We start from the raw sequence: 25232 nt of genomic DNA on the forward strand, positions 1-25232 counted from the left end.
TAATTAAATCATTGCCAAAGAATTAAAATAAAATAAAAAATCACCAATCCTCATTCATTAATCTAGAGAAAAAAAAAAAAAAAAAAACATATTCCTCTCTAGTCTAGAGAGGAGTGGGCGCTCCAGGACCCAAGACCAGCCTTCCCATAGAATTTACATGAAATATGCCCTTCAATTTGTGGAATCCATGATTGAAGACTCCGAAATCGAAGATGAACCCGATCAAGAACACCACCAAGATCAGGAGCATACAAATCGTACACATTGAACACCCACAACACATATTTGAATCTGATCTTGATTGTTTTTATTTGAAAAACAAAAGTAAGTTTTCCAAGAGAAGCAATATCAAGAAATAAGGAGAGAAGAGGAGAAGACGTTAGTTTTTATTTTATTTTTAATAATAAAAAATGACGTGGTAGGTGACTCTTTAAGTAGGTGACGTGGATACTAAACCATGTCACAATTGTGAGAATCACACTGTAAGGCATGTGTCACGCCAGCATACTCGTTCTCAAATTGCCATGTCAGCGATGTTCATGTTAACGAAACTTCATCATTTTTAAAATCACCGATCAAGAATGCAGGCTCATTCAAAGGTGCAAGGGCATTCAACAATAAAAATAAAAATAAAATAAACTGCCACGTGTAGCGTTGTAGTTACTTTTACTAACCAGGAACGTTATTGCAGTTGTATGGTCAACCGTCCACCTTCATCATCGTCCCTCCATGCTCCACCACCAGCATCACGCGCAGCCATGACCATTATTACCAAAAATGCCCTTCCTCACCCCCAACTCACTCGCTTCCTTAATCGAAAATGCTGTGTCAACTCAGTCTTCTCTCCTCGGCCGAGCCGTTCATGCTCAGATACTCAAGACCATCAACACCCCCCTACCTTCTTTCCTTTCCACTCACCTCGTCAACATGTACTCCAAACTCGACCTCCTCAACTCAGCCCAACTCATCCTCTCACTCACTCCTGACCGATCCGTTGTCACCTGGACTGCTCTCATTTCCGGTTCTGTACAAAATGGACATTTCATCTCTGCTCTCCTCCACTTCTCTAACATGCGCCGTGAGTCCATTCAACCCAATGACTTCACCTTCCCCTGCGCTTTCAAAGCATCTACTTCTCTTCGATCTCCTTCCACCGGAAAACAACTCCATGCACTTTCCGTCAAGTCGGGTCAGATTTCCGACGTGTTCGTTGGCTGTAGCGCCTTTGACTTTTACTGTAAAACTGGCCTTAGAGATGATTCTCGGAAACTGTTCGATGAAATGCCCGAACGAAATGTCGCAATGTGGAATGCTTATATTTCGAATTCAGTGGTTGACGGTCGGACTCACGATGCCTTTTGTGCATTTATTGAGTTTCGACGTATGGGCGGGGAACCAAATTCAATAACATTTTGTGCTTTTCTCAACGCTTGTTCTGATACTTCTAGTCTTCGGCTTGGGTGCCAATTACATGGGTACGTAATTCGAAATGGGTCCGATGGGAACGTCTCCGTTGCAAATGGGCTTATTGATTTTTATGGGAAATGTCGGGAGATTGAGTCAGGGGAGATGGTTTTTCGTGAAATTCCTCGACTCAATGATGTATCTTGGTGCACAATGGTTGCCGCTTATGTACAAAACGATGAGGAAGAAAAGGCTTGTGTGACTTTTTTGCGGTCACGAAAGAAATGTGTTGAGCCAACCGATTTCATGATTTCAAGTGTCCTCAGTGCTTGTGCCGGGCTTGCAGGGCTCGAACTAGGGAGGTCTGTGCATGCTCTAGCTGTGAAGGCTTGTGTGGATGAGAATGTGTACGTAGGGAGTGCACTTGTAGACATGTATGGGAAATGTGGAAACATAGAGGACTCGGAGCGAGCCTTTGATGAAATCCCGGAGAGGAATCTAATTACATGGAATTCGATGATTGGTGGGTACGCTCACCAAGGGTGTGCTGACATGGCTCTAGCATTGTTCAAAGAGATGACACAAGGTGCCCGTGAAGTCTCACCAAATTATGTGACGTTGGTGTGTGTACTATCTGCTTGTAGTCGGGCTGGATCAGTGGAGGAAGGAATGGAGATCTTTGGGTCAATGAGAGTGAGGTACGGGATTGAACCCGGTGCCGAACACTATGCGTGTGTTGTGGACTTGTTAGGTAGAGCTGGAATGGTAGAGCATGCTTACAAGTTTATAAAGACAATGCCTATACGTCCGACCTGTGTCAGTTTGGGGGGCTCTTTTGGGGGCTTGTAAAATGTTTGGGAAGCCAGAATTGGGAAAGATTGCGGCGGATAACTTGTTCAAAATCGATCCACAAGACTCCGGAAACCATGTCTTGCTCTCGAACATGTTTGCCGCCGCTGGCAGGTAATTTTCGCAGCTCTAAAACCAAGGGGTGAGAGTGTGAGACTCACAATCAATGGTTTTCGATTACTAATGCAATTTGCAAGAATGTGACTTAGATTTAGACCCAGGCATTCATCGACATGGTTTAAATCTTGGTTTGATGTATCGTCTCGGATGAGAGAAACCCTTTAACTCGGTTTATAATAATTTATTCACATAATATATTTATATGAAAATAATTATAATTTTTTTTTAATAAAGTAAGATAGATTAGGAGATGTTTTATTCTAAAATCACATTTTACTTAGATAATAAATGTTTAATTTTTTTTTAAAAGATTATTTATTTTCATTAAAATATACAAAACCCAGTTGACTCAGATGAGTTTTACAAATTTGGCCAATATTTTCAAAATATCATCCTAGTCAACTCGTTTATCTCGCAAGATTCTACAGATGTGAGAAGCCATGTCCATCCGTCTCATTCATGAGTCATCTTGGACGAGATGTAAAACCATGTTGATCGAGCAAACTCATTAATTTATGGAAAATGCGTAGTTCTTTCGAATTCACTAATAGTTTTGAACATTTGATATAGATGGGAAGAAGCCACAGTTGTGAGGAAAGAGATGAAGGATGTGGGGATCAAGAAAGGCCCGGGATGCAGTTGGATCTCTGTGAAGAATTCACTCCATGTTTTCCAAGCAAAGGATACCTCCCACGAGAGGAACTCCGAGATTCAGGCGATGTTGGCAAAGCTGAGAAGAGATATGAAGACAGCTGGGTATGTCCCTGATACTAATTTTGCTCTCTATGATTTAGAGGAAGAAGAGAAAGAGAATGAGGTCTGGTCCCATAGCGAGAAGCTCGCACTGGCCTTTGGGCTCATCTGTATCCCTCCTGGAATCCCTATAAGGATCACTAAGAACCTTAGGGTTTGTGGAGATTGCCATAGTGCACTTAAATTCATGTCGAGCATAGTCGATAGAGAAATTATTGTGAGGGATAATAATCGGTTTCATCGGTTCAAGGATAATCAATGTTCTTGTAGGGATTATTGGTGAGGATATATTCTTTTTTAACTGTTAATCTAGAGGCAGACAATTTCCCATCCAAAAATTTTGAATTCTTAAATACAAATGTGTAGATTACAATTATTGTTGAAGAGGAAACTGATTGTAAAAATGTTTGAGGAAATTTTGTGATTTGGTCAACTAATAATGTCCTCCATCTTGCAATCGAATCATGATTTTTTATTCACAATTCGGGATTTTGGATTGAGTTATTGCTACTAATATTATAAGATGTGAAAGATCGTGATTCTTGTGGGGGAGTTTGAGGATGTATTGCTTTTGCTTGAAATGAACTTTGTAAAAATTTCAAGTGGTCTCTCCCTCAATCTTAATTAATTTCTCTATGTACAAAGGATGATATATCCGTGATTATAGAGGACAAATCGCAAGGCATTGAGGGTGGCCTAGATTTTTCCCCTATAAAACAGCTGGGGTAGTTTTTTTTAGCCAGCTTAATTCTAATTCTAATTTTTTTTTTTAATGTCAACTATTCAGAAAAGAGTTTTCAATAAGTTGGGTAAAATTACGTTTCAAATTTTGTTAGTGAGGTTTTAAGGCACTGAGAGGTTTAAAGTTTCATATCATTTCTATGTTTGAGAGAGTTCGGTTTCTCGATTGATATCACTTTGTGATTTTCATAGTCAATGTTCGATTTTTCAATTTACAAACAAGTTGTTTGAAACTAAGGGGCGTTTTGTTCGAATTCTAGAACCACCCAGTTCTTGCTCATAACTCAATTCTAAGATGGATAATGCTGAAGTAACATTAAAAACGTACATCAATTGTACATTCTGATGTGGTGGTGCACACATAACCATAGATGCTTTTCACTCACATCTCATCTATGATTATGTGTGCACCACTACATCAGAATGTCAGAAGCGATGTACATTTCAATGTTACTCCAGCACAACTCTTCTAAAATCGTGCTTATACATATATATATATATATATATATACATTAACTTAAATATATAATATTTTGTTATCACAACTGTAAAAATAGGGTCAGCAAAATAACATTCTGAATCTAAATTCTGAAAACACAACCTAAACCACAGCCACAGTGATTCTTTCTTTAGTTTGTCAAATCTTTATGTTAGTTTGCAATCCTTGAAAATTGAAATCTAAATAAAAGTGCACTAGTCAATTCTTTATCGTTCACATTTTTCCTCTCAGGCTCTCATCTTCTTGTTCCCAAATTCCTATTTCCCTCATAACTTAGGCAGGCCAACTGTTCCATAATTCTCTATTCTTTGGATCCTTCAAAAGAGATCCAAATTAATGGATAAATGGTCTTAGATAATGAACCTATTTGAGCTTGGATTTGGATTTTTTTTTTCTTTCAATAGTTGTAAATTTCATAACTTAGATGGAAAAAAAAAAGGAAGCACCATACTGATATAACAAACAAGAGAACAAAACCATAATGAAAACAGCTACACCAAACAAGAGAACATAAACATAGTGAAAACAGATAAATGACAACAACCCAGATTAAGGCTCGCAAGCACCATGCACTATAATTTCTGGTATTGCAAGTACTATCCAAGCAACCTTTAGATCTTTGAAAACTTGGCACCAAAAATTAAAAATTCTCTCCTCAATCAATTGTTCAGATCTAAACAGAACTTAATATATGGATCCAAGTGGGACATATATCGCATATTTAGAGTTGCCTTGGACCCAAATATACCAGGCGTTCAATTTTTTCTAGCAAGTTATGAACCTTCACTCAAATATTGCAAACATCCCCTGTATTATCTAATACATTCCTTGAGGATCACCTACCACCTCAAGCAAAATGATACAAAAAAATCCACTTTCTCTAAAAACCTAAAATTGTCCGTTAAATCAATGAAATAACAAAATCATTCATCTTCATGTGGGGGTATTTGCAGGAATGTAGACTATATGAACTATATTTGCAAAGTACCAAATCATGGGGGGAAATACAAAATATAAATGCAAAAAGGGTCACACACACAAAAAAAAAAAGCATCTGCTGTCCTCTCTCCCTCAAACAAAGATTTTTGGCTCAATTATTGTTTACACTTTAAAGTAAATGGAAACTTCATTAAAAATCTAAGGTATTGATTCCTATATCTCAGCTTTATACCATTCAATTACTAATCGAAGCATCTTAAATTCTGTAAACACAAGAGTGCATGAAGACTGAATGGAAACAAGAACAACCAATTGCCGGTTTCAACTAATCTTTTGCCTGAAAGATCCCTTTTTGAATTAAATGTACGCTAAATGCATCGCAGCTGCCATATCTACAAAACTGCCAAGGAGACCAATAAAAAAATATAATCAGTCTTGAGCTAACAGTAACTACAAGTTCCATATATAAAAGCGATGCCTGCAATTTCATAAAATCAAACACAGGAGCATATATAATTTCCCCAGATTGCCTAATCTATATAACTTACTCTTACTTGTGCTCTTTGAAAAGGATTCCCATGTTAAAGTTCTCCTTTTCATGTCAGATAAAGGTCATACATAAAGAAATTGTTTATGCAATATTTTTCTTTCTCAGAATATTTATATTCTTTCTTGTTTCCTTCCTGTTATTATTATTATTTTAAACAAGGTTTCTCTCATATAGGCCTCAAATATCTAGATTGTGTATTTCTGCTCACCTTTTTCCAGGATTTTGAATACTCTGAAATGCTGATACAATCTCCCTCTTGTGCATGCAAACCACTGGTACCTTGGACACATGAGGTTTATGCCAACTGCCAAGTGTTGAAGTGTCATTATGTGTTGTCTAACTCCCTCCAAAATGTTGACATAATAGTTGACACACAATAACAAAATGATCAATTTAGAAATCAAGTTTAATCGAAAACTAACAGGCATAAAAAAAACTTAAAAATAAAACACCATAACAAATGTCTATATCATGCAATCATGATTCAGTTCAACACTCCAAGGTGGTATACTTATTGCAAAAATCAAGGTAGTATCCTTGCAAAATATTTTCTGCTAAAGTGACGATACATGACACAAACTATATTTAAAGCACACTTCATTATCATACCGATAAAAAATATAATTTGAATACGTCACAGGCAACTTTATCTCCATACATCAAGGAGTGCAGTACCAAGTTGAGGTCTCAAAGCTATGTTTACTCAGATACAGCAAGGACAAGGATCGATACAGCACCATTTTGAAGTATCTGGGCAATATAGTATCCAAGTGTCCCCATAGTACATGTACAGATGAACATGAAAAAGAAGTTTGGCATGGATACAATGGTGACCATATTGAGTGTTTGAAAGCATATGGTTTATCTGTTATATCATATATGCACGTGTGAATATGATACAGGACTGTGTTGTTACGTACCGTCCCAAGTAAATATGACCATACAATTAAAGAAAATCTCTATCAATGGTCTTGGCTTAATACCTTGAAATATAAATTTTTGGTAAACTTGGGTAACTATATGAAACATGACTACTGCTGTGCATCACCACTTCTCAAGACCCATGCATTGCCTTTGACAGAAACACACAGCTCAGTTAAGACCTGCAAGCTCAAACATAACCAGAATAAATTCAACTGAAGATTGGGATTATGGTGATTTATTACCATGCTTGACATTAAATCAAAATACAGAATAAATAATTAGAATAGCTAAAATGGCAGTTTTTTTTTTCATATTAATTTTGTGTTTAAAATTATTTATCAAAAAAAAAAAAAAAAATTGTGTTTAAAATTTAAATCAGCATACAATAAAAGCAAAAGGAAGTTCTGTACTACGCCTATAATGATGGTAGTCCCTGTAAATATGCCCTTATATATGGGATAATTTTATATGCCGTCTCTACGGGAGTGCAATTTTATAATTTTTCAATTATTTTGGTAGTGATGGAGGTTGGGGAGGGGGAAGGGGTTGTTCGGCAGATAGAACCCAATATTGGTGGTTGAAACACAACACTATCCGATTGAGCTAGAAGTTCAATCACACCTGGGTGGTAATGGAGAAGGTCCAAGCAGAATTTTCTTTATCGCCTTGAATTAATGATGACCCATCAAATCCATTATTCCGATTAAGTAAGAGTGCCCATGGTTTCCAATAACCTTGCCTGAGTGCTAGTGGAACTCATTCAGGAGGTGCAGTGAGCCTACCATTATAGGAGGGCTGAATCAACATCGCTGGAGCCTGGACATCCTTCTATATTTTTACTTGAGTCTTTCTATTTTCTGGGTAAAAGTTTAGTTGTGGTACATTTTAAAGATAGACTTGGTTAATAACTTCATAGTCCATAAACAATAAGCGGTAAGGTAGGTGACCATCTCAAAATTTTCATTAAGTTACTTGTTCTAAGAGAACATGAGGTTCTTTCAGTTTGGGGAACTTCTATATTAGACATTGCTAGAAGGAGCTTTGCGCCTTTTAAGCCGTACCCAGTCCCTTCCTACTGCTGAGTTGATTCTGTTGTCTATAGCAATTCAAGCACAAGGAGAATAGGTTCACAGGCTAGCTCCATTTGCTTAGTTGTTTCTCTAATCTTAATGTAATTTCATATTGATCTCAGGACTTTTTTTTTCTTTTTTATGGGATTGGAGTAAAAGTAGAACAATCTTTTTCCTTGTTTTGTCACAGATAATGCGCATCGATACCTAGCTTTCATGTACCACTTTTAGAAACATTTGAAACACGACAAGACTCCCCCACCACAAAAGACTAAAGATATTGAACAATGAAACACTTTAATTTCTAAGAAAATGCCATGTCACTGGACAGTCGTATTCACTTTTGACACATGTATCGAAACAAAACTTAAATTTCTTTACATACTTTTGGACGATTTTAAATTATATCATCTCATCTAAATACGGTACTTCTATACGGAGTAATTAACATGAATTAAAGTATTTTAATAATATACCCCTAAATCCACGTAATAAATAGCATGTAGATGTTGAGTGTTTGTGGGTGGGAGGTGCTTACGACTCCGTATCAGTGCCAGACAATGCCACACATTTCATTGTTCCAATATTCCTTCAAAAATTATTTTCAAAACCCTAAATTTTTTCACATAATTATCCATGAAAAACCCAAAGTGCAAAAAAGCTAAAAGCCAAAAATTGACATGATAATGGCTCCAAATTTATTTCGAACAAAGTTACAGTAAGATTAACACCCCCATGCTTTGCACAGAGTTCTTTTGCACGCACTAGAGGACCTTTCATTTCACCTCAACAAAGCAATTACATGGAAAAGTTGGTCCTTGTGGTTATATTTTGGTCAGATCCATTATGGGTTTTGCTTCACTGGAGAAATAGCTTGAAAAGTTTAAAGGTGTCTTTTCTGGAGATCTTATGGTGAACTGGGACTCTTGGTGTGATCACTGATTTTGTAGGTTCTGCTTTTGTTTCCTAGTTGCTCAGTTTGTTTGTTCTCCTTGTAATTGGTTTGGTGGCCATCTTGGCCACCACCTTTTTCTTCTATTAACGATTTCTTTTTACCTATATACAAAATAAAATAAAAACCTTAACACTGGCCCTTTAGGTTGCTAATTTTTTTTCTACTGAGAAGGAACATCTAAAACTAGGGGTGCACATGGTTCGGATTGGTTCGGATTTTGGCAAAATTGGAACCGAACCAAACATGATCGGTTCTACAAAATTGGAACCGAACCAATCCAATTACCCTATAGAATCGAACCAATCCAAACCAACCTTGGTTCGGATTGGTTCGGATCGGTTCTCGGTTCTCATACTTTCAAAATAGAAAAATTAGTATTTTTCTATCAAAAGAGGAACCTTTTGCATCAGATCATAAATAATGCCTATTTTTAAAATGAAAATGATTTTATGATTAAATTCTGACTGAAATCAGTAAAAATTGAAAATTAGAGGAAGCTCAATGAGACTAAAAAAAATTACAATTTTAAAATTGGTATTTTGGATGGATTAGTGAGGAAACTAATCCATAAATGGTAGATTAAAGTATCCAAACCTAGGTTCGTATAGTATATTTCATCTAACAAATACGGCATAAAGATTCTCGTAAAAAAATAAGGAATCAAACTCTTTGAAAAAAAAATTTCCATAAATGGGTCGATTCATTTGAGAGTTGAGAGAGAGATTTGTGTACATTTTTTATGAGTTTTTATTAGAATCAAACTCTTTGAAAAAGTTTTTTCATAAATGAGTTGATTCATTTGAGAGTTGAGAGAGAGATTTGTGTACATTTTTTATGAGTTTTTGTTAGAAAAAAATAGAGGAGATAAAGTTGAAGACTTTGATGAGTTACCTCTACATAACATATATATATATATATTATAATAGATATTTCGGATTAGTTCGGTTCTCGGATTGGTTCGGTTCTATTATACCTCTAATCCGGAACCGAACCAAATCAATTGGATTTTTTAATATACAATCTGTACCCAAACAAAACCATACTCAATCCGAACCAATCCAATCCAAAAGGCTTCGGATTGGTTCGGTTCTCGGATTTACCCAATCCAATGTGCACCCCTATCTAAAACCATGCCAAAATCCTTGGACTGGCCTCAGTGTTGTAGAACGTGAAATGGCAGTCTTTCTGATATTACCAACAATGTCTGCTTACAATAGGTGTTGAGTGTTGTGTTATCCCGTCTTCGCTCCCAGGTGTCACATGCTCACGTATCGTGACCCAGTTCGACCCGTGACCCTCTTATATTCATAGTTGCACCTTCCCCATCAGATCAGTCCTTTGGGGTAAATGGTTGTCAACGCAAGGTAAAGTCTACCTTTGTGATTATTTACAGTATTAAACTTGTGTGCTTATATTGAGAAAGAACTTTATATTTCAATAGCTAAACCATGATGTCCCGATCATTAGATATGGCAGATAAATGTTTTTTGATATTTTCCTTGGAGTGATAGTGGGTCATTTGATTAAAGATAAAAAATAAACCACTAGTAATAAAAACAAATTACTACCCTCACTGACCTGAGTGTACTCCGAATTAGTAATATCCCTATTAAGTGCGATTTTCGCAGCTGCAATAATATCTGCCTTCTTCACCTTTGCATTAGGTGGTTTGCCACAAAATAGATTAATAACAACATTCCTGCCCAGCAAAAAAAAAAACAATTAAATATAAAGGGAAGAATACAAATTCTGAAGGACAAGGAAATGGACCATAATTAAAAAATAACCTAAATGGATTAAGTGTTGGGCTGTCGGATGACTTCAAAACATAGACACCATGGATATTTATTGCAATTTGAGTAATAAAGGACTGGAGCTCAGGTAGATGAGCAAAAGCACTGCGTGCTGCAGCTACCGCAGCTCCGGCACCACCTTTTGGACGAGTAGATTTGAAAACTGCTTGGTCCCGCAAACAATCGTTGATCAGTTGCAAGCTGCCAAGTAATCCCCATAACAAGATCACAAACAAAGAACATGCATGAATTCACAACAAAATAAAAAAATAAGTTTGCACAGTTACGAAAACTAGATAGCAGCTTCCAGGTAGGGCTGGATTGGATTGGGGTCGGCTTGGTACCGATCCAATTAGGATTGGACCCGGGACTGATCCAATAAGGTATCAAATTGTGCCCTTATCGGATCTGAATTTTTATGATCCAGATCCGATCCATTAACAATCGGGTCTGGATCGGGACAAACCCGATTTTATATACAAAATCGAAATAAATTTTATATAGTTCAACAAATATATAATATAATTTGTATACTTTCTAATATATTATCTGATTGGAACATGGTTGATCCAGATATGATCCAATAAGATATCGGATCAAAACCTTATCGGAATCCAAGACATCGATCCAGACCCAAAGTTATCGGATCAGAACGGATTGGATTTTGGGTCTGATCCGATCCATTGACAGCCCCTACTTCCAGGTGAAAAGTGAAATGGCCCGAAGAACCAGACAGATAAATTTGGTATCCTTGAACCATTGTAATGGATAAACATTGAGATACATTACATTCGTTGATTGAGATTCATAACCTAATTTTCTATGTCGGGCATGAAGTCTCAGTCATCTGGCACCAGACCAAATCAGCTTGGAAGACTTGGAGCCAAGTCAATACAAATCAAAAGTCAGAAAAACGCCAACTCAAGCCGAGTCATTGTCAAGTCAAATCCAAGCCAGGTCAAGTCTTAAGTCACATATTTTTTTTGACAAGAAGGATGATTTCAAGTTCATCCTGGTGAGGCAGCTCCATATTGGACGATGTACCACAATTGAAAAGGACTAAAACAGTTTTCAATAATTACATATCATACATCTGACTTCAAAAATGTTCAGAAAGATAACATAAGCTGACATTTCTCTGCAAGCATCAGCAAATTTTAAGAGTAATCACAAGGTTATATGTGCAACTGATGAGCATTCAACCTTGGAAGGAATCAAGACATACAATGGGGTATGCATCACCTTGTACCAAAAGTAATTTTTTTTACAAGTATAAATTTATTGCTATAGAAAGAAGAATATACAAGGTAGTCAAGATGACCAACCTAAAAGAAGAAAAAAGGAGATAACAATACAAAAGCTACCAAAAGTAATTAAAATATTGTTTTCATGGTAATTGTATTTTAGATCACATAGAAAAGATAATAATAATAAAAAATAAAAAACATTATGTTTATCTAATTAATAATTTGCGATCATTGAGTATGATGTATACTCACAAGTAGAAATGAAAAAAATAAATTAAATGAAAGGAAAACATCCACTAGATTGCTATAGCTATGCTTTATAAATTAATGATTTCTTTAATCTAACAACTCAAATTATACATTTCACACATGAAAAAGAAAGCCATAAGTTCTGGTAAATTTACCAATATGCTGTTACCAATATAACTTATGAATTCATCACTAAAAAGACTCCTGTCAACAGATTTATTCTAGAAGATTACCAGTCAATGTTTTGAAGGCACAGGAAAAGTCAGATATATGAAGTTTAAATTAAGAGAGCTGCTATTGGCACCCCAACTTTTACTTAAAACACATCATTCGAACATTTCCAAAGTTTGGTTCAAGTTATTACCTCAACATTACAAAGCATTATAACACATTCAAACAACTTCAGCAGTTGTTTACAATTAGGATTAGGCTCATATTAGCAGCTCTCTAAATTAATCAACCAACAAACACAAATATTTAAAGTACCACTTGCTGCTAATTCTGGAAAGAATATAACTACAATAAACGGTACCTGCAAACCTTGTGATTGCGGAAAACTTCCACTAGAGCCTTGTTTAGAGCTTCTCGAGTTGCATCAGTCATAGTGATTGTATCAATACTAGATGTTCCAGTTACGCCTCTTGTTGCACCTTGATCAACATTGCCAGAAGTGCCAAGTCTACTGGTCAGACTAGGGTTTAATGAATTCCTAATTGCAGTCCCATCTCTCAATGGCCTCAAATTCTCCATGATCTTTTTTTCACGATCTTTCCAATCGTGTTCCTGCTTCCTCACTATATCTGGATGACTTTTTAAAAATGACACGTCCGTGGGCTCTTTAAATTTCCAATCCCTGAAGGTCTGTCTATAAATAGCCAATGCAATCAAAACTTGCTTCATAGTTTCTTTGCTAAGTCCCGAGTCATTTATCAATTTATTGCTGATCAGTGTATTCTTTCTAAATAAAAGAAGAATGTAATCTCTAATTGGATATTCAGCCCCTTTCGGCTGCAATAATGAAGTTTTTGAAACCCACAATCCTTGTATCAAGTAAGCGTAACGCTGAAGTACCTCGAGAACTTCTTCATTGGAGTCATCAGGAGAAAGGTTCTTAAGGAAATTGAATCGGTGCACTTGAGGCCCCTACGAAGAAGAATTATTGGATAAAATTACAACATGCAAACCAGATCAAGCTTTACACAAACAGAAGATACATATGGAGAGGATAAAGTCCAACATCCATGATTTCAAGAGGAACACAGCAAAACTTGTTAAAGGAAACCCATGAAATTTCTTTCTTGTATTTGTTCCAAGGATATCTGATACACTGAATGTCAACCAACATCAAAGTTGGAACTTGGATGCATGGCACACATGTGAATATGATTTCAAGGAAAATTACTCGGGTAAGAAACCCCAGAAATTTATTCCATATAGCATTATTTTGAGAAAATATATTACTGGTATTGGCCATAAGCATGGACAATCAATGGCATAGAGGTACAAATCCACACATGTTGGAGACGGAATCCACCTCAGGTATCCTGCGATGGAGATCTCCTAGTAGGACCCCACTAAATGGTTCGTCACACCATCACATGCAGCGTGCATACCACTATGCAATTTGACAAACATTGATAATAATTATCAAAAACAAGAAGACTTATATTCATAAATATATCAGCTGTCACTGTACCATAATTCATGATATGTGGTTACGAACCTTGGAAAACAGCACTTTAAATCGTTGATCTAGTGGCAACGTAAGTAAGTACCTGTAGGAACATTAATTGCAACTTTAAATTTCTAAAACAGAGTCCTGTCATAAGTAGCAACAACTAGCACTCACATAAGACAATCAGATCAAAATAAACAAGAAAAAAATTAAAAAAGGAGGGGAGGGGATGTAGTAGTGGATACAGAGCAGGGTACAGATAAATCCAACAAATATAACATTACACTCAGAAAACCCAAGCAAATTAATGAAAGCCTTTATTTACTGCACTGATGCATAGGAAATGGTAGGGCTGCAACTTTGGGCGGGCCAAGCGCGAACCTGATGGGTTCAACCTGACCTTGGGTCAGGTTTGAGCACAATTAGCTAGGGTTCGGACTCGGGTTTAGGCAAAAACAATTTTTGACTCAATCAAATAGGATTGGTTTTAGTTTAGAGTGGAGAAAAGTGGATTTTTGGAAGCATTTGAAAACGTCTTTCTTTTCTTTTCATTTCTTTTTTTTTCAATTCCTTGTTTAGGGTCTTTAGAAGGACTCTTTTTTTTTTTTGTTCAAATGGCCTTAAAAAAGGTTTAGCATGTTAATATGTAAGGCAGGAACTTTGCAATATTGAGGTGTTAAGAGTAGGTGTAAGTCTGAAAAGTGGATTTTAGGAAGCATTTGAAAACGTCTTTCTTTTCTTTTCGTTTCTTTTTTTTTTTTAATTCCTTGTTTAAGGTCATTAGAAGGCATCTTTTTTTTCTTTTTTTTTTGTTCAAATCGCCTTAAAAAAGGTTTAGCATGTTAATATGTAAGGCAGGAACTTTGCAATATTGAGGTGTTGAGAGTTGGTGTAAGTCCAATACTGCCGTATATACACTTCGTTTTTTTATTTATTTATATAGAATAAAGGTAATGAAAATACAAGAGGTAGATCGAGCTAACCTACAAAAGCCAAGAAAAGCAAAAGAAAACAAAAGACTAAAACAGAGCTAAGCTCCGAGAGACTACAAACTAACTCCCACCGAACGAGGAAGTCCTCGAAGAACACCCCTTTGAACACCTTGAAATTCTTACTCCAATGAAAGAGGAGCCCAAGGACTGACAACAAAAACTCTTGGGTAGAAAGTGTCTTCTCTTCGAAAGAGGCATTTCTTTCCAACCAAAGGCCCCACAAAATTGCTAAGGGAATTAGACTCCAAAACAACCTCTTCGAATGGGGTAGAAGTGGGATATTTATAATAGAAAAATGAGTTTATGCTATAAAATAAAATAAGTCTGAGTCAAATAGTATGCCATCGCATACAATATATTCATTTTGTCAATTATACACAATCCTTTTTTTGGGCTTCAAAAGAAGTAGTGTTGGATCTTCATGAAGTCATTCAATGGTTAGAGGTGTTTGGGACTTCACGCCTATTAAAAATTCATAGAAATTCCAAAGCCAGTCTTCTTGATTAGTTGAACTCTTTTCAAAAAATAGGCCAGTGATCCAAAACCTGGTTTTTGAGAACCTTATGAATAATGCTAAAGATGATTTCCCCTATATTCCTCATCTTTCTAATAAAATTTAATTATTGTTAATTACAACTTCACGAGAAAAGAACGAATGCCAACCGTAGGAAGATCAGATGAAGCCTAACTATGGTGGAATAATGCAAAAAAAATATCATGTCTATTAGCAGTAGTAGTAGTTGGATGATGACTATACCTTCTAGGAGGACCTTTGGCTCTGTTGTTTTCAGTTGATGATCCAGGGCATATGGAGTTCACGTAGGCGTACCTTTAGATAACAAGAGTTTTATCAAATAAAAGAATTCAACATAGTCAATTGTCAAGGTTGAATATTAGTACTTTCAGATAAAATTGGCCCCAGCTGCCACACAAAAAAAAAACATTAATTGGAATAATAAAAACCATACGGGCTCATGGAGAATTGTATAGGAGAACTCTCTTGTGGCATCATTTTCTGCAGATATCTACTAGAGAAATCACTGTCTATACCATAGTATTCAAGTGAAACCCAAGGCTGAAAAACAAAATTCCAAGAAATCAGTGAAACCCAAGACCTTATAAAAAACTAAAAAAAAAATGGGAGACAGTTTCAAGAAGTGTCACCTGAATATGATAGGGTCTACAATGTGCATAAAATAAAAAGAGAACACACACAAAATGGCGTCTTTCACTTCTTATTTTCTATTTTATTTACATGATACGTAATTTGATTGCAATGTGTGAATCCCAAGAAGGTAAACAATAATCCCTTAAGAATTTTTTCCATATACAATGCCTCTACACCGGCAAGAACCATGGGAATAGTTTTTAGTGGTATGAGCGCATAAACAAAAGTTATGTTGGAAGAAGCACTCAAATTAACAATTGATAACAGAAGGCAACCCCATGTGGTTATTTCAACTCATCATAGCCACTCTATAGCTATTCAGAACTTCTGTTGAACTGCAAGATTGTGATTATGTTAAACAACAAAACCTGAAACTAGAAAGCCAAACAGCATTTTTCCAAACTTCCAAATCCCCATTCCAAGAATGAAACAATTTGATTTATTTCCAAATAATGTGGCATGATGATCTGACCAACCTCATTATATGAATCCTGCTCAGTTGAAGTCTTCAAAACCTTTCCCTGCAGTGCAAGAACATATTTAATAAGATTTAAAAGGCAAAACTAATAAAACAGATGCAACCAAGAAATAATTAACAGAAACAAAATGTGGAACAAATCAATGGATTAAAGTTTCATTCTGTTTCAGAATGTTTCAACTGGGACATTCCGGTTTCGATTGAAACCAGAACAAAACATTCAGTGTATAAGGAATGTTTCAAAATGCCTCAGAATGTCTTGGTCGATAAAATTTTGATTTTCTTTTCTATTGGCAGAAACATTACCTCAAGACAAGATTTTAAACCTTGACTGGCACATGCAAAGTTTCTATCAAATAGAAACTCCAAAATAAAAAAAATTGACCAATATATCACAGACACGCCAAAATAAAAAAAATTTAAATCCACAAGCTCGCATATGCACAGTACACCACCGAGGTGGAAAGAGGGAATAACATATCTAACCTGCTTCTTTGATGGCCCTGGAGATTTTTCTTCAGCTATCTCATTTGACTTGGCCATAACTTCTACATTTTGAGAAATACTACTCTTCTTCAAACCACCAGACTTGAGATGTTCCATTGATGGCCGAAGCTGCACAACTGCATTAACAGGTTTCAAGTGTAACTGCAAGATAGAAGAAAAAAAAAACGTCTCACAAAACTAGCAATTAAATCCGTCAATCAATGGACCAATATGGGTAATGATAAATTGATAATAACATATTTTTTTAGATATAAGATGTATTAATCAGGGAAAAAGGAGGTTGAGAAGAGCTATCTACTATACAGAAAAGAGAGCGAGACATTAAAGATAAACTACTGCTCAACAACCAGTATAATTACAAGTCCTCAAAAAAGGAAATGCTTGAAGTCATCAAAAGCTTTGAACCAAAGGAAAATAATCTCTTGGATGCTAATAATGATCTCATAGAGCAAGTGCTACAACCACTCGCCAAAAAAAAAAAATTAAATGCAGCTTTTCCTTTCCTTCCAGATGTTCTAATAATAACAAAGGGTAACAAACTCCATAAAATCCTTTTTTTCTAACTCTAGAAATTGAAGTCTCACAACTTTGAAAAAGATTAAATGAAGTCCAAGATTCATTAGTGATTTTCAAGATTGCAAAATCAAATTCTTTTGGAGGGAGGCTAATAGAGCAGCTGATTTCTTGGCTCAAAAAGGGAAACATTCTTGGTTTTTTTTATCCCCTTCTAATATTCCTAATGGGTTGAATTTGCCCTTGCAAAAAGACTCGTATTGCACCTACTTGCGTATGTAACCCCATTTTGTTATTGAATGAAGGGCTAATCCTCCAGCTTACCGATAAAAAAAGGTGTGACCAAATTGCACAAGTGAAATAACAATGGATCGAAAGATGATCAAAAGATTCACCATTAGCATTATGCAAAGAGTAGAAATCAACGGAGTTACACCATGGGTCACGATCAAGCTAACTTTTGGTCAAGATGTTTCCCACTCAAGGCCCATTGATTCAATATTCTATGTCAGTGTTACCATGCACCTGTTTTAAGATTAGAACTACGTACTATCTTAAATATGGTAGAATGGTTTCACCCAATTATCTCATATAAACTAAAATTTAGAATTGCAGATCCTATACTCTAGCAACTTGGGTAGTTATTTAATTCCATTTTTCCATATGTGCCATGTGGAAAAATCTTGTTAATCGACCCACAGAAAACTCTGTATTGGATGAATGTTCCAAAATCAGCCTGTTTTGTGGCTTCTAACCATTGAATTCAATTATTATTTTTCATCGTTGGCTTAGAACCGACACATAGGTCCTTTAAAAAACCTTATGGAAGATAAATACTAAAAAATAAAATAGGTAGAAATGATAATCAAATTGATCTTTCGCATATGGAATGTAAAGAGAGAGAGAGAGAGAGACATTCATGGTCATTGGAGACTCAAAGAGTGTGCCACATGTCTCCATTCTATATACAGTTAAATTTCATATAATTAGAAGGGATTCGAGAGTTCAGGCACGCCTCTCATTCTTGTAAACTCAAGAAAGAATCTTTACACTTTTTTGACCATCAATAGTAGATCTAAGGTCCTAGAAAGAATCTTTACTCTTCCTTTTATTTTTCAATTCAGGCAAAATACCTTCTCAGTCTTCAAGTGTTTCGAGGATTCCCAATAACTTACTTCCACCACAAAACCTTAGATTCAATGTCAATCGACCTCTACATGATTATCCAAAGCCAACAAAGAACTGGCTACAGCAAGAACCGAAAAAACTCTCATCAACAAGCAGTCGGGCAGGTAGAATTGACACTATTTCCTAAACTCCTCTCACAAGAATAGCCACTTGGCTAGAGATCTCAAGGAGTACATGTTAGTAAAATAAAATCAAGGGTGTACTTCTGGAAAGCACTTGAATGTATACAGTCGAACACAAGGTATTGGAAGTTGATTAACTATGGAAACCAAAGATTACTCAAACTTTTCCCATACCATATTTTTGTCGTTTACAAAATTTCCAATAGAAGTATGATTGTAGAAATAAGTGTAAACAAAAAAAGGAAAAAGGAAAAGAAAAAAAAAAAGAAGGCATGAACAGATTAACTCTATCGTAGGTAATTGGAACTTGACAATTATTCAAATACATCATATATATAATAAGCCAAGAGAATTAAACAATAAGAAAATTACTTAGATCAAAATAAATAACACCAGCCTAGGCTTTGTCTTTCATATCTATTAAGATAAAGAGAAAATTACCCCAGCCAAATAAGATTTCAAATTTGAAACACAATGTGCAGGTAGGACAATACGAGAAATATGGTAACTTCATAGTTCCCAAAGCTTATAAGAATAAAAGAGTTGCAAGCATACCTTGTTTCCCGTTAGAACACCAACAGCATAGCCTGTGGTGAGTGGTGACTTCAACGATGACAATGTCTGAAGAAACACCAACCATGGAAAAATCATATGAGCAAAAATGGAGAAAATATTTACAAATGGTGCTCTTACATTTGAGAGAAAGAGAGAATGAAAGGCACATGCACACACACACACACATACAGAGTATTAGCACTACATCCTTGAAAAATGGTTAAATTGGTAAGACCACCCATCTTCTTTAAATTAGTCACCCCTTGACCAAACATCAGCAATGTCGACTAACATCCAAATGTAAAACAATGTCAAACCCTTAATTGTTGATTGATTTCATAAAAGATCCAAACTGTAATAGATTGTAACAATAAACTCAAGAAAGATCATATAAAACAATAGGTATAAAAAAATAGCAATGACCTCAAATAACACGGCTAAGAACTTTGAAATCTCATAAAAATCAACTTCCTAGCCATCAACATTGAAAGGGGTGATAAGCTCGTTACATGTATTAATCAACCAAATTTACTGATGATCAATGGATTGGTCCTAGGATGGTCACACAAATTCTACAGATTGGTGGTGACAAAATGCCCTTAAAATCAATAATTCTACCTCGATAGACATTGGTACAACAAAGAATAACTTACATGAGAGCAAGTATGAAATTAAAAATGAAATAATGAACTAATAAAATTCTCAATTATTATTATACTAATTGAGAATCTCACAACACCTATGAATGATGTGAAATGAATGGCAGCCATTTTTTGTATGTTGGGTGCAAACAATTAGGTCAAGTCTTCTTCTCCAGACAATTAGAAAAAGATTAAATGAGGAAATTTTTGTTGTCCTCACACCTCGAGATGCATGGGTGCAACAATTAGGCCAAGTCTTCTTCTCTAGACTTATACTCTAACTATGTGGGGTGCCTATGATTCCACTTTGATACCCAAGCCAATCAACAGTTTAATAGAATTTAGGTATAACAAGCAAAAATTGCATACGTTGGCATTTGATTGTAGCTCCATTATAGCATGATGGAAGAGGGGCAGATAATACACCCCTTCCTTCCATCTTTTATAGAGCCCATGCATCTCATACATCTCAACCAGAACCCATGTTTCTTGTTCCAACCTCTAGGAATTAAGCCTTCCAAAGGCTTGGTGGGTCAACGTCCCCTAGTCCATGTATCACATTGGTCTCTATTTGCAATGTGCTGGCTTTTTGTTGGGCGTGCTCCTAAATGAATCCTCATTTGTCAGAGACAATAATTGTTTTGCATTTGTAATGCGTTTCCTTTTGCAGTTTGTTGGACCCTTTGGAAAGAAATGAATGGAAGAATCTTTGACGGGAAGGAATAGTCGTTCCAAGAGACCATATTTTGTATGTTGGGTTTTATTTTTTTATTGGTGTAAGGAACACATAAGGAGTTTATAGGGTTCTGTTTTGAGGATTTCCTTTTCAAGTGGGACCTTATTAGCAGTAAGAGAAGTTAACTGTCGTTGTCTTGCATTTTGAGTACTCCTTGTCCTCCATGAATAAAAGTTCAAATTTATTCCAAAAACAATTATATAAAAAATTGGTTCTTTCTCAATATTGGATGATATATTAAACTTTGTAATCAAAGTGATGAAACCGAAGCTATGAGGTCCATGACAGTCTTATAATTATAGTTGTACTGTTTTAGAAGCAGTAGACAGGACAAAGTCAACTTTTATCCAGATGTTTTATGTATTTAGTCCAACTAATAATGAAGGAGTTCCCTTCCAAAACCAACTCATGAAACCATTAAATAAACTCACTACAAATATAAGATGTTCTAGAATAACATGTAGCACTAGTCAAGTGTTAAGCTACAATAGAACAAAGAAGCCCAACACCATCCCAGGCTACTCTAACTGCTACTATACACTTTAAGATTATCATCCAGCTAGAAAATATCAAAAGTTAACAAGCCTGCATGGATAACATTGACCACTACAGAGTTGAAACCAATCTAAAGATAGACAACATATGGTATCCGTCATTATCGATTCCCAAAACCCCTTTTCAACTCCATATTGGAAGAATAGAGACGCTTAGGCAATAATATGTTTTTTTGACTAAGGAATCGTTTTTGGGTAGGTAGGCTGGGATTTTGTTCACCCATATCCAAAATTAATACTACAGAACTATGCAATAAGGACACTTCATTTTCTAGTGATTTCCAATGTTCGGCACCTCCTCGTGCTCACATATCATACAAATGCTGAAAAGCTCAAAAAATTATAATCTTACTCACACATTTGGTTTTCGGTTATTAATTATGTTCTGGGATCAGATGAACAAATCTTGTTTACATCCACTCTCACACCCTCCCATAAATGTATGATTAAAGCCATGAAATCGAACTAAAATGTAAAACCCATAAATTAAAACATAAATACCAGAAAATTATTCCAAAATAATTCAAAGAGGGTCTAAAATGAGAAATTGTAAATAAACCTGCTTCTTCATCCGCAAATGTTCGGCAACATCCGTGTCATAGTTGTTGTCAACATCCAGAGTCAGATCAATTTCAACTTGCAAACTTTTAGGTTTCACCCTAACCTGAACTCATCAAAATTCACTCACTCATAACCAAAACATTTCGCAAAATAAAGAATTCTTGAAAAAAACAAAAAGAAAAAAGAAAAAAACCTCTTGACATCTTTGATTCAATTCGTACGGACGCCATTTAGGTTTGAGAGGATATTGCATCACATATAACTACAAGTAAAATGTAAAAAAAGATTGCTAAGTATCGATCAATCAAGAAAATATAGAGAAAAAAAAGATAGAATCATTAAAGAAAACTTTTATGAGACCTACTTCAGTGTTGGTGTCTAGTGATGATGGAGAGAAGAAGACATCGATTTCTCTAACCACAGAGTCTTCTTCTGTGTCTTCTTCCATTGGTTCTTCCTTCAATTGTTCCTCATCAACCGCCATTGGCACAGCTTCATCTTTGGTGTCAGTGACGATTTTAATAATGGAATCATCGGAGGATGGTTGAGAATCAAAATCTTCTTGTTTCTTTGAAACTAGGGCAACTGGTTTTGATTCTGCTGGTAATGGTGTTGGTTCAGATTTTATTTTTGGTTTGAGCTTCGCTGATTTGGGTTGGAACTTGGAGGGTCTTGTGGTGGCCTGGCTTGGACCATCTCCGAGACCTAGGTCGTCCAAGTCGAGGTCCATGATCGATCGATCGATCGACTGGTTATGTTTCAGAAGCTTTGGTGAGAGAACCTCTCGATGAGACTCAGCGTTACTTCGTTCCTCTCTTCCACTCTCGAACGTAATGAAAAGGAGTTTTACTTCAGTTTCTTGCTTCAAGCCTCAAGGGTCAATAGAGAGTATTACGGATTTTCAAGGATATCTTGGTTTTCATTAGAGTATGAATAACGGGTCGGTTTCGGTTCGGTCCCACATATACAAAAACCGGATCTTAAATTAGTTCTGCCTATATCAGAATTCGAATCCAAAAAAAAAAGATCCGAATTTTAATCTGGAGCCAACGGATTTTCAGAATCAATATCTATATTTGAATCCGACTAAATTGAGAGAATAATCAAGGGTTTGTTTGCTGGTTGGATGAGATTGAGAGAAGAAAACCTTAAATAAAATTGTTGAATTTGCTTTGTTTTATTCTATCCACGATGAATCACAGAGAGAGGAACCAACCTAGAATGGTGGGATCAATCAAATGGTCACTGGAGCTTCCCTTGATTCACAAGCTGGAAATCCTAAATGGCTTCGTGTAATGGTGATGAAAGTATATTAATAAAATAAGATAATATTTAGTTTAAAAAATTATCCAAATTCAAATCCGATATTAAAAAATAAAATTGGATAATATCCGATTTTTCAAATACAAGTTCGAATTTGGAATTGGATTTCGATTATCCATTGACAACTCTATCCTAAATAGAACATCATTTGAATCATAATGAACCTGATAAATACCCTTTACCCATAATAATCGATAAGATAAATAATTTATTTCATGAAAAAAATGATAATATGTAATTTCGGAGTGTCGACATGTACCCGTTTAATTGACATCAAATCAGAATAGAAATCGAAATCCTTGATCCGGTTTCCTTTTTATTGGAATAAATTGGAATTAAGTTTAAAATGGAACTAAACCAATAAGAATCAGAATCGTTAGGTCCTATCTGATGGATGCAAGCGAGTATCATGAATCAATTTATTTAATCATTTCTTTTTATACTATAAATCATTTAAGGTTTTCCTATATTTTAAAATTAATATATATTATAAAATTCTTCAATTTTTCATATAAACTATGCATCAGAGCTTAAAATGAGTCATCTCTTCTAAAAGTTTAATAATTATAAAGAAAATAATTTTAATTTTAAAACAATCATTAAATGATATTTTTAATAACAAAAATAGTAATTAAGTTCATATTTTTTTCATAGATAATATGTTAATTTTTTTAAAGGAAAAAGGTTTTACAATTATTCAAAATATTTTTTTTTGTCGTTCACTTCTTCAGAACTTGATTTTTTTTGTCGTTCAATTCTTCAAAACCAAAATCGATGGAGACCCATGTTTTATGGTGGTTTTGATTTCACTCATTTTAGAATTGGAACCTAAACCAAGAAGAACTGAGACCCAAAATAGACTAACGATTATGGTTTTAAGTACCTTAGGAATTGAATTGGCACTAACACATTGACAATCCTAATGTAATTCAATGGTTTATATTGACACTAAATTCTTTTTGAATCTAAAGTATTTGTTTGTGATTGGTGTAAATATGTGGTTCTCGATTATGATGGCCACATCTACTAAGGTTTGGAGTCGCTACCATTCATATTGTAAGTGGGTATGAATGGTCACCCGATGCATATATTTTGCAAAATGTGTCGTTTTTGACACGTAATGACTCATGATGGATAAGATACCGATCAACCTCAAGATCAGGGTAAGCGGCTCGATTGGAGAAAAGGGAAGGTGTTAGACATCATTTTCTCCTCGTCAAGTGACGATAACCTCAACACAACTAGGTCATTTTGATTAAAAGGTGCGAAAAAATAAAGTGCCACGTGTTGTACGTTTGTACCCTAAGTAGGGATTTGTTTTTGAATTGATTATAGGATCATCCCATTGAAGGGAATGATTCTTATAAATCCTTGTCTCCCATTCTCATGAGTTGAGAAGGATCCAAGTTCCGGTTGCCTAAAAAATAATTTAAGGATAAAATTGATTTTATTTTAAAATGGATTACAACCCTTATATTTTCGATCGGATCGAAGTCCGATCTACCAGAGAAAAGAGAGGGCAGTATTACATTTTAGAGGTCTTCTAAAACAAAATTAAATAGAGGAGGGGGATAGTATAAGAAGGAGATGGAGAAGGTAGAGAAGAAGAATGGGGGAATTTGCTTTGTCCCACCTTGAAGTTTCAATATTTCTTCTTCTTCTTCTTCAATGTCTTCTAAGACCCTTAGTGATTTAGGAAATATCCCTTTTTTTGTTTTTTTATTTTGTATAATTGAAAAAGTAGAGAAGATGTAATGAGAGAATTGAGATGAATGTAGTATTTTTGTTGTTGTGAGACTTGGGAAGAAAGGATTGGTATGTGAGAAATTGGTAAGACTTGATAACTCCTTTTGGGAAGAATATGGGGGTATTTATAGGTGCTTGGAAGGTATTTTAGGGGTATAATGGGGTGAAGAATTGTGATAATAGATAATGGCATGAATTTTTAGGGTGGAGGGTATGAAATTTGGAGTTAAAGGGAGGGTAATTGTCTAATAAGTGGAAATGGGTAGTATTTAGATCTAAATGGTTTAGATCCTACCCAAATCCATTTGGGTAGAGTATTTGGTGAGGTAAAATGAGTGATGGTTGATGGAGAGAATGGGGATGTAAGGTGTTAAATGTTT

General features: G+C 35.4%; 2 protein-coding genes across 4 annotated transcripts; one reads left to right on the plus strand and one right to left on the minus strand.

Annotated features, from left to right (window-relative positions):
* The first annotated feature begins 579 nt into the window (after window positions 1-579).
* LOC147404479 (pentatricopeptide repeat-containing protein At4g14850-like) lies at window positions 580-3502 on the plus strand. The gene is given in 3 exon segments (XM_086440464.1): window positions 580-2217; window positions 2219-2367; window positions 2944-3502. Coding segments are annotated over 3 exon segments (2055 nt in total). The 5' UTR covers window positions 580-777; the 3' UTR covers window positions 3410-3502.
* A 1822-nt stretch (window positions 3503-5324) lies between these two features.
* On the minus strand, window positions 5325-22660 carry LOC147404480 (SIN-like family protein). 3 transcript variants are annotated; one of them, XM_086440463.1, is made up of 15 exons: window positions 22148-22660; window positions 21977-22045; window positions 21782-21886; window positions 19292-19357; window positions 16893-17054; window positions 16405-16449; window positions 15729-15835; window positions 15518-15589; window positions 13817-13868; window positions 12626-13236; window positions 10592-10798; window positions 10383-10503; window positions 6839-6958; window positions 6064-6159; window positions 5325-5705 (listed from the first exon to the last, which is right to left on the minus strand). In XM_086440463.1, the coding sequence occupies exons 1-13, from the start codon at window positions 22511-22513 to the stop codon at window positions 6887-6889; spliced, it is 2055 nt and encodes a 684-aa protein (XP_086296589.1). In that variant the 5' UTR covers window positions 22514-22660; the 3' UTR covers window positions 5325-5705; window positions 6064-6159; window positions 6839-6886. The 3 variants fall into 3 exon arrangements, with proteins under 3 accessions (XP_086296589.1, XP_086296588.1, XP_086296587.1); XM_086440462.1 differs by having other exon boundaries at window positions 6064-6191; XM_086440461.1 differs by having other exon boundaries at window positions 6064-6199.
* Window positions 22661-25232: the final 2572 nt, after the last annotated feature.

The sequence above is a fragment of the Akebia trifoliata genome, chromosome 4, assembly GCF_017979445.1.
Source record: "Akebia trifoliata isolate Shusen 1 chromosome 4, ASM1797944v1, whole genome shotgun sequence".
Classification (NCBI taxonomy): domain Eukaryota; kingdom Viridiplantae; phylum Streptophyta; class Magnoliopsida; order Ranunculales; family Lardizabalaceae; genus Akebia; species Akebia trifoliata.

What these genes read in the sequence shown, in the direction of transcription:
- LOC147404480 (XM_086440463.1), bottom strand. Translation starts at nt 22,513, where the DNA reads ATGGACCTCGACTTGGACGACCTAGGTCTCGGAGATGGTCCAAGCCAG. An exon ending in TGAATCAAAGATGTCAAGAG is followed by an intron (nt 21,887 to 21,976) that starts GTTTTTTTCTTT and finishes TGATGAGTTCAG; the next exon opens with GTTAGGGTGAAACCTAAAAG. An exon ending in GCCAAAGGTCCTCCTAGAAG is followed by an intron (nt 13,869 to 15,517) that starts GTATAGTCATCA and finishes ATGTTCCTACAG; the next exon opens with GTACTTACTTACGTTGCCAC.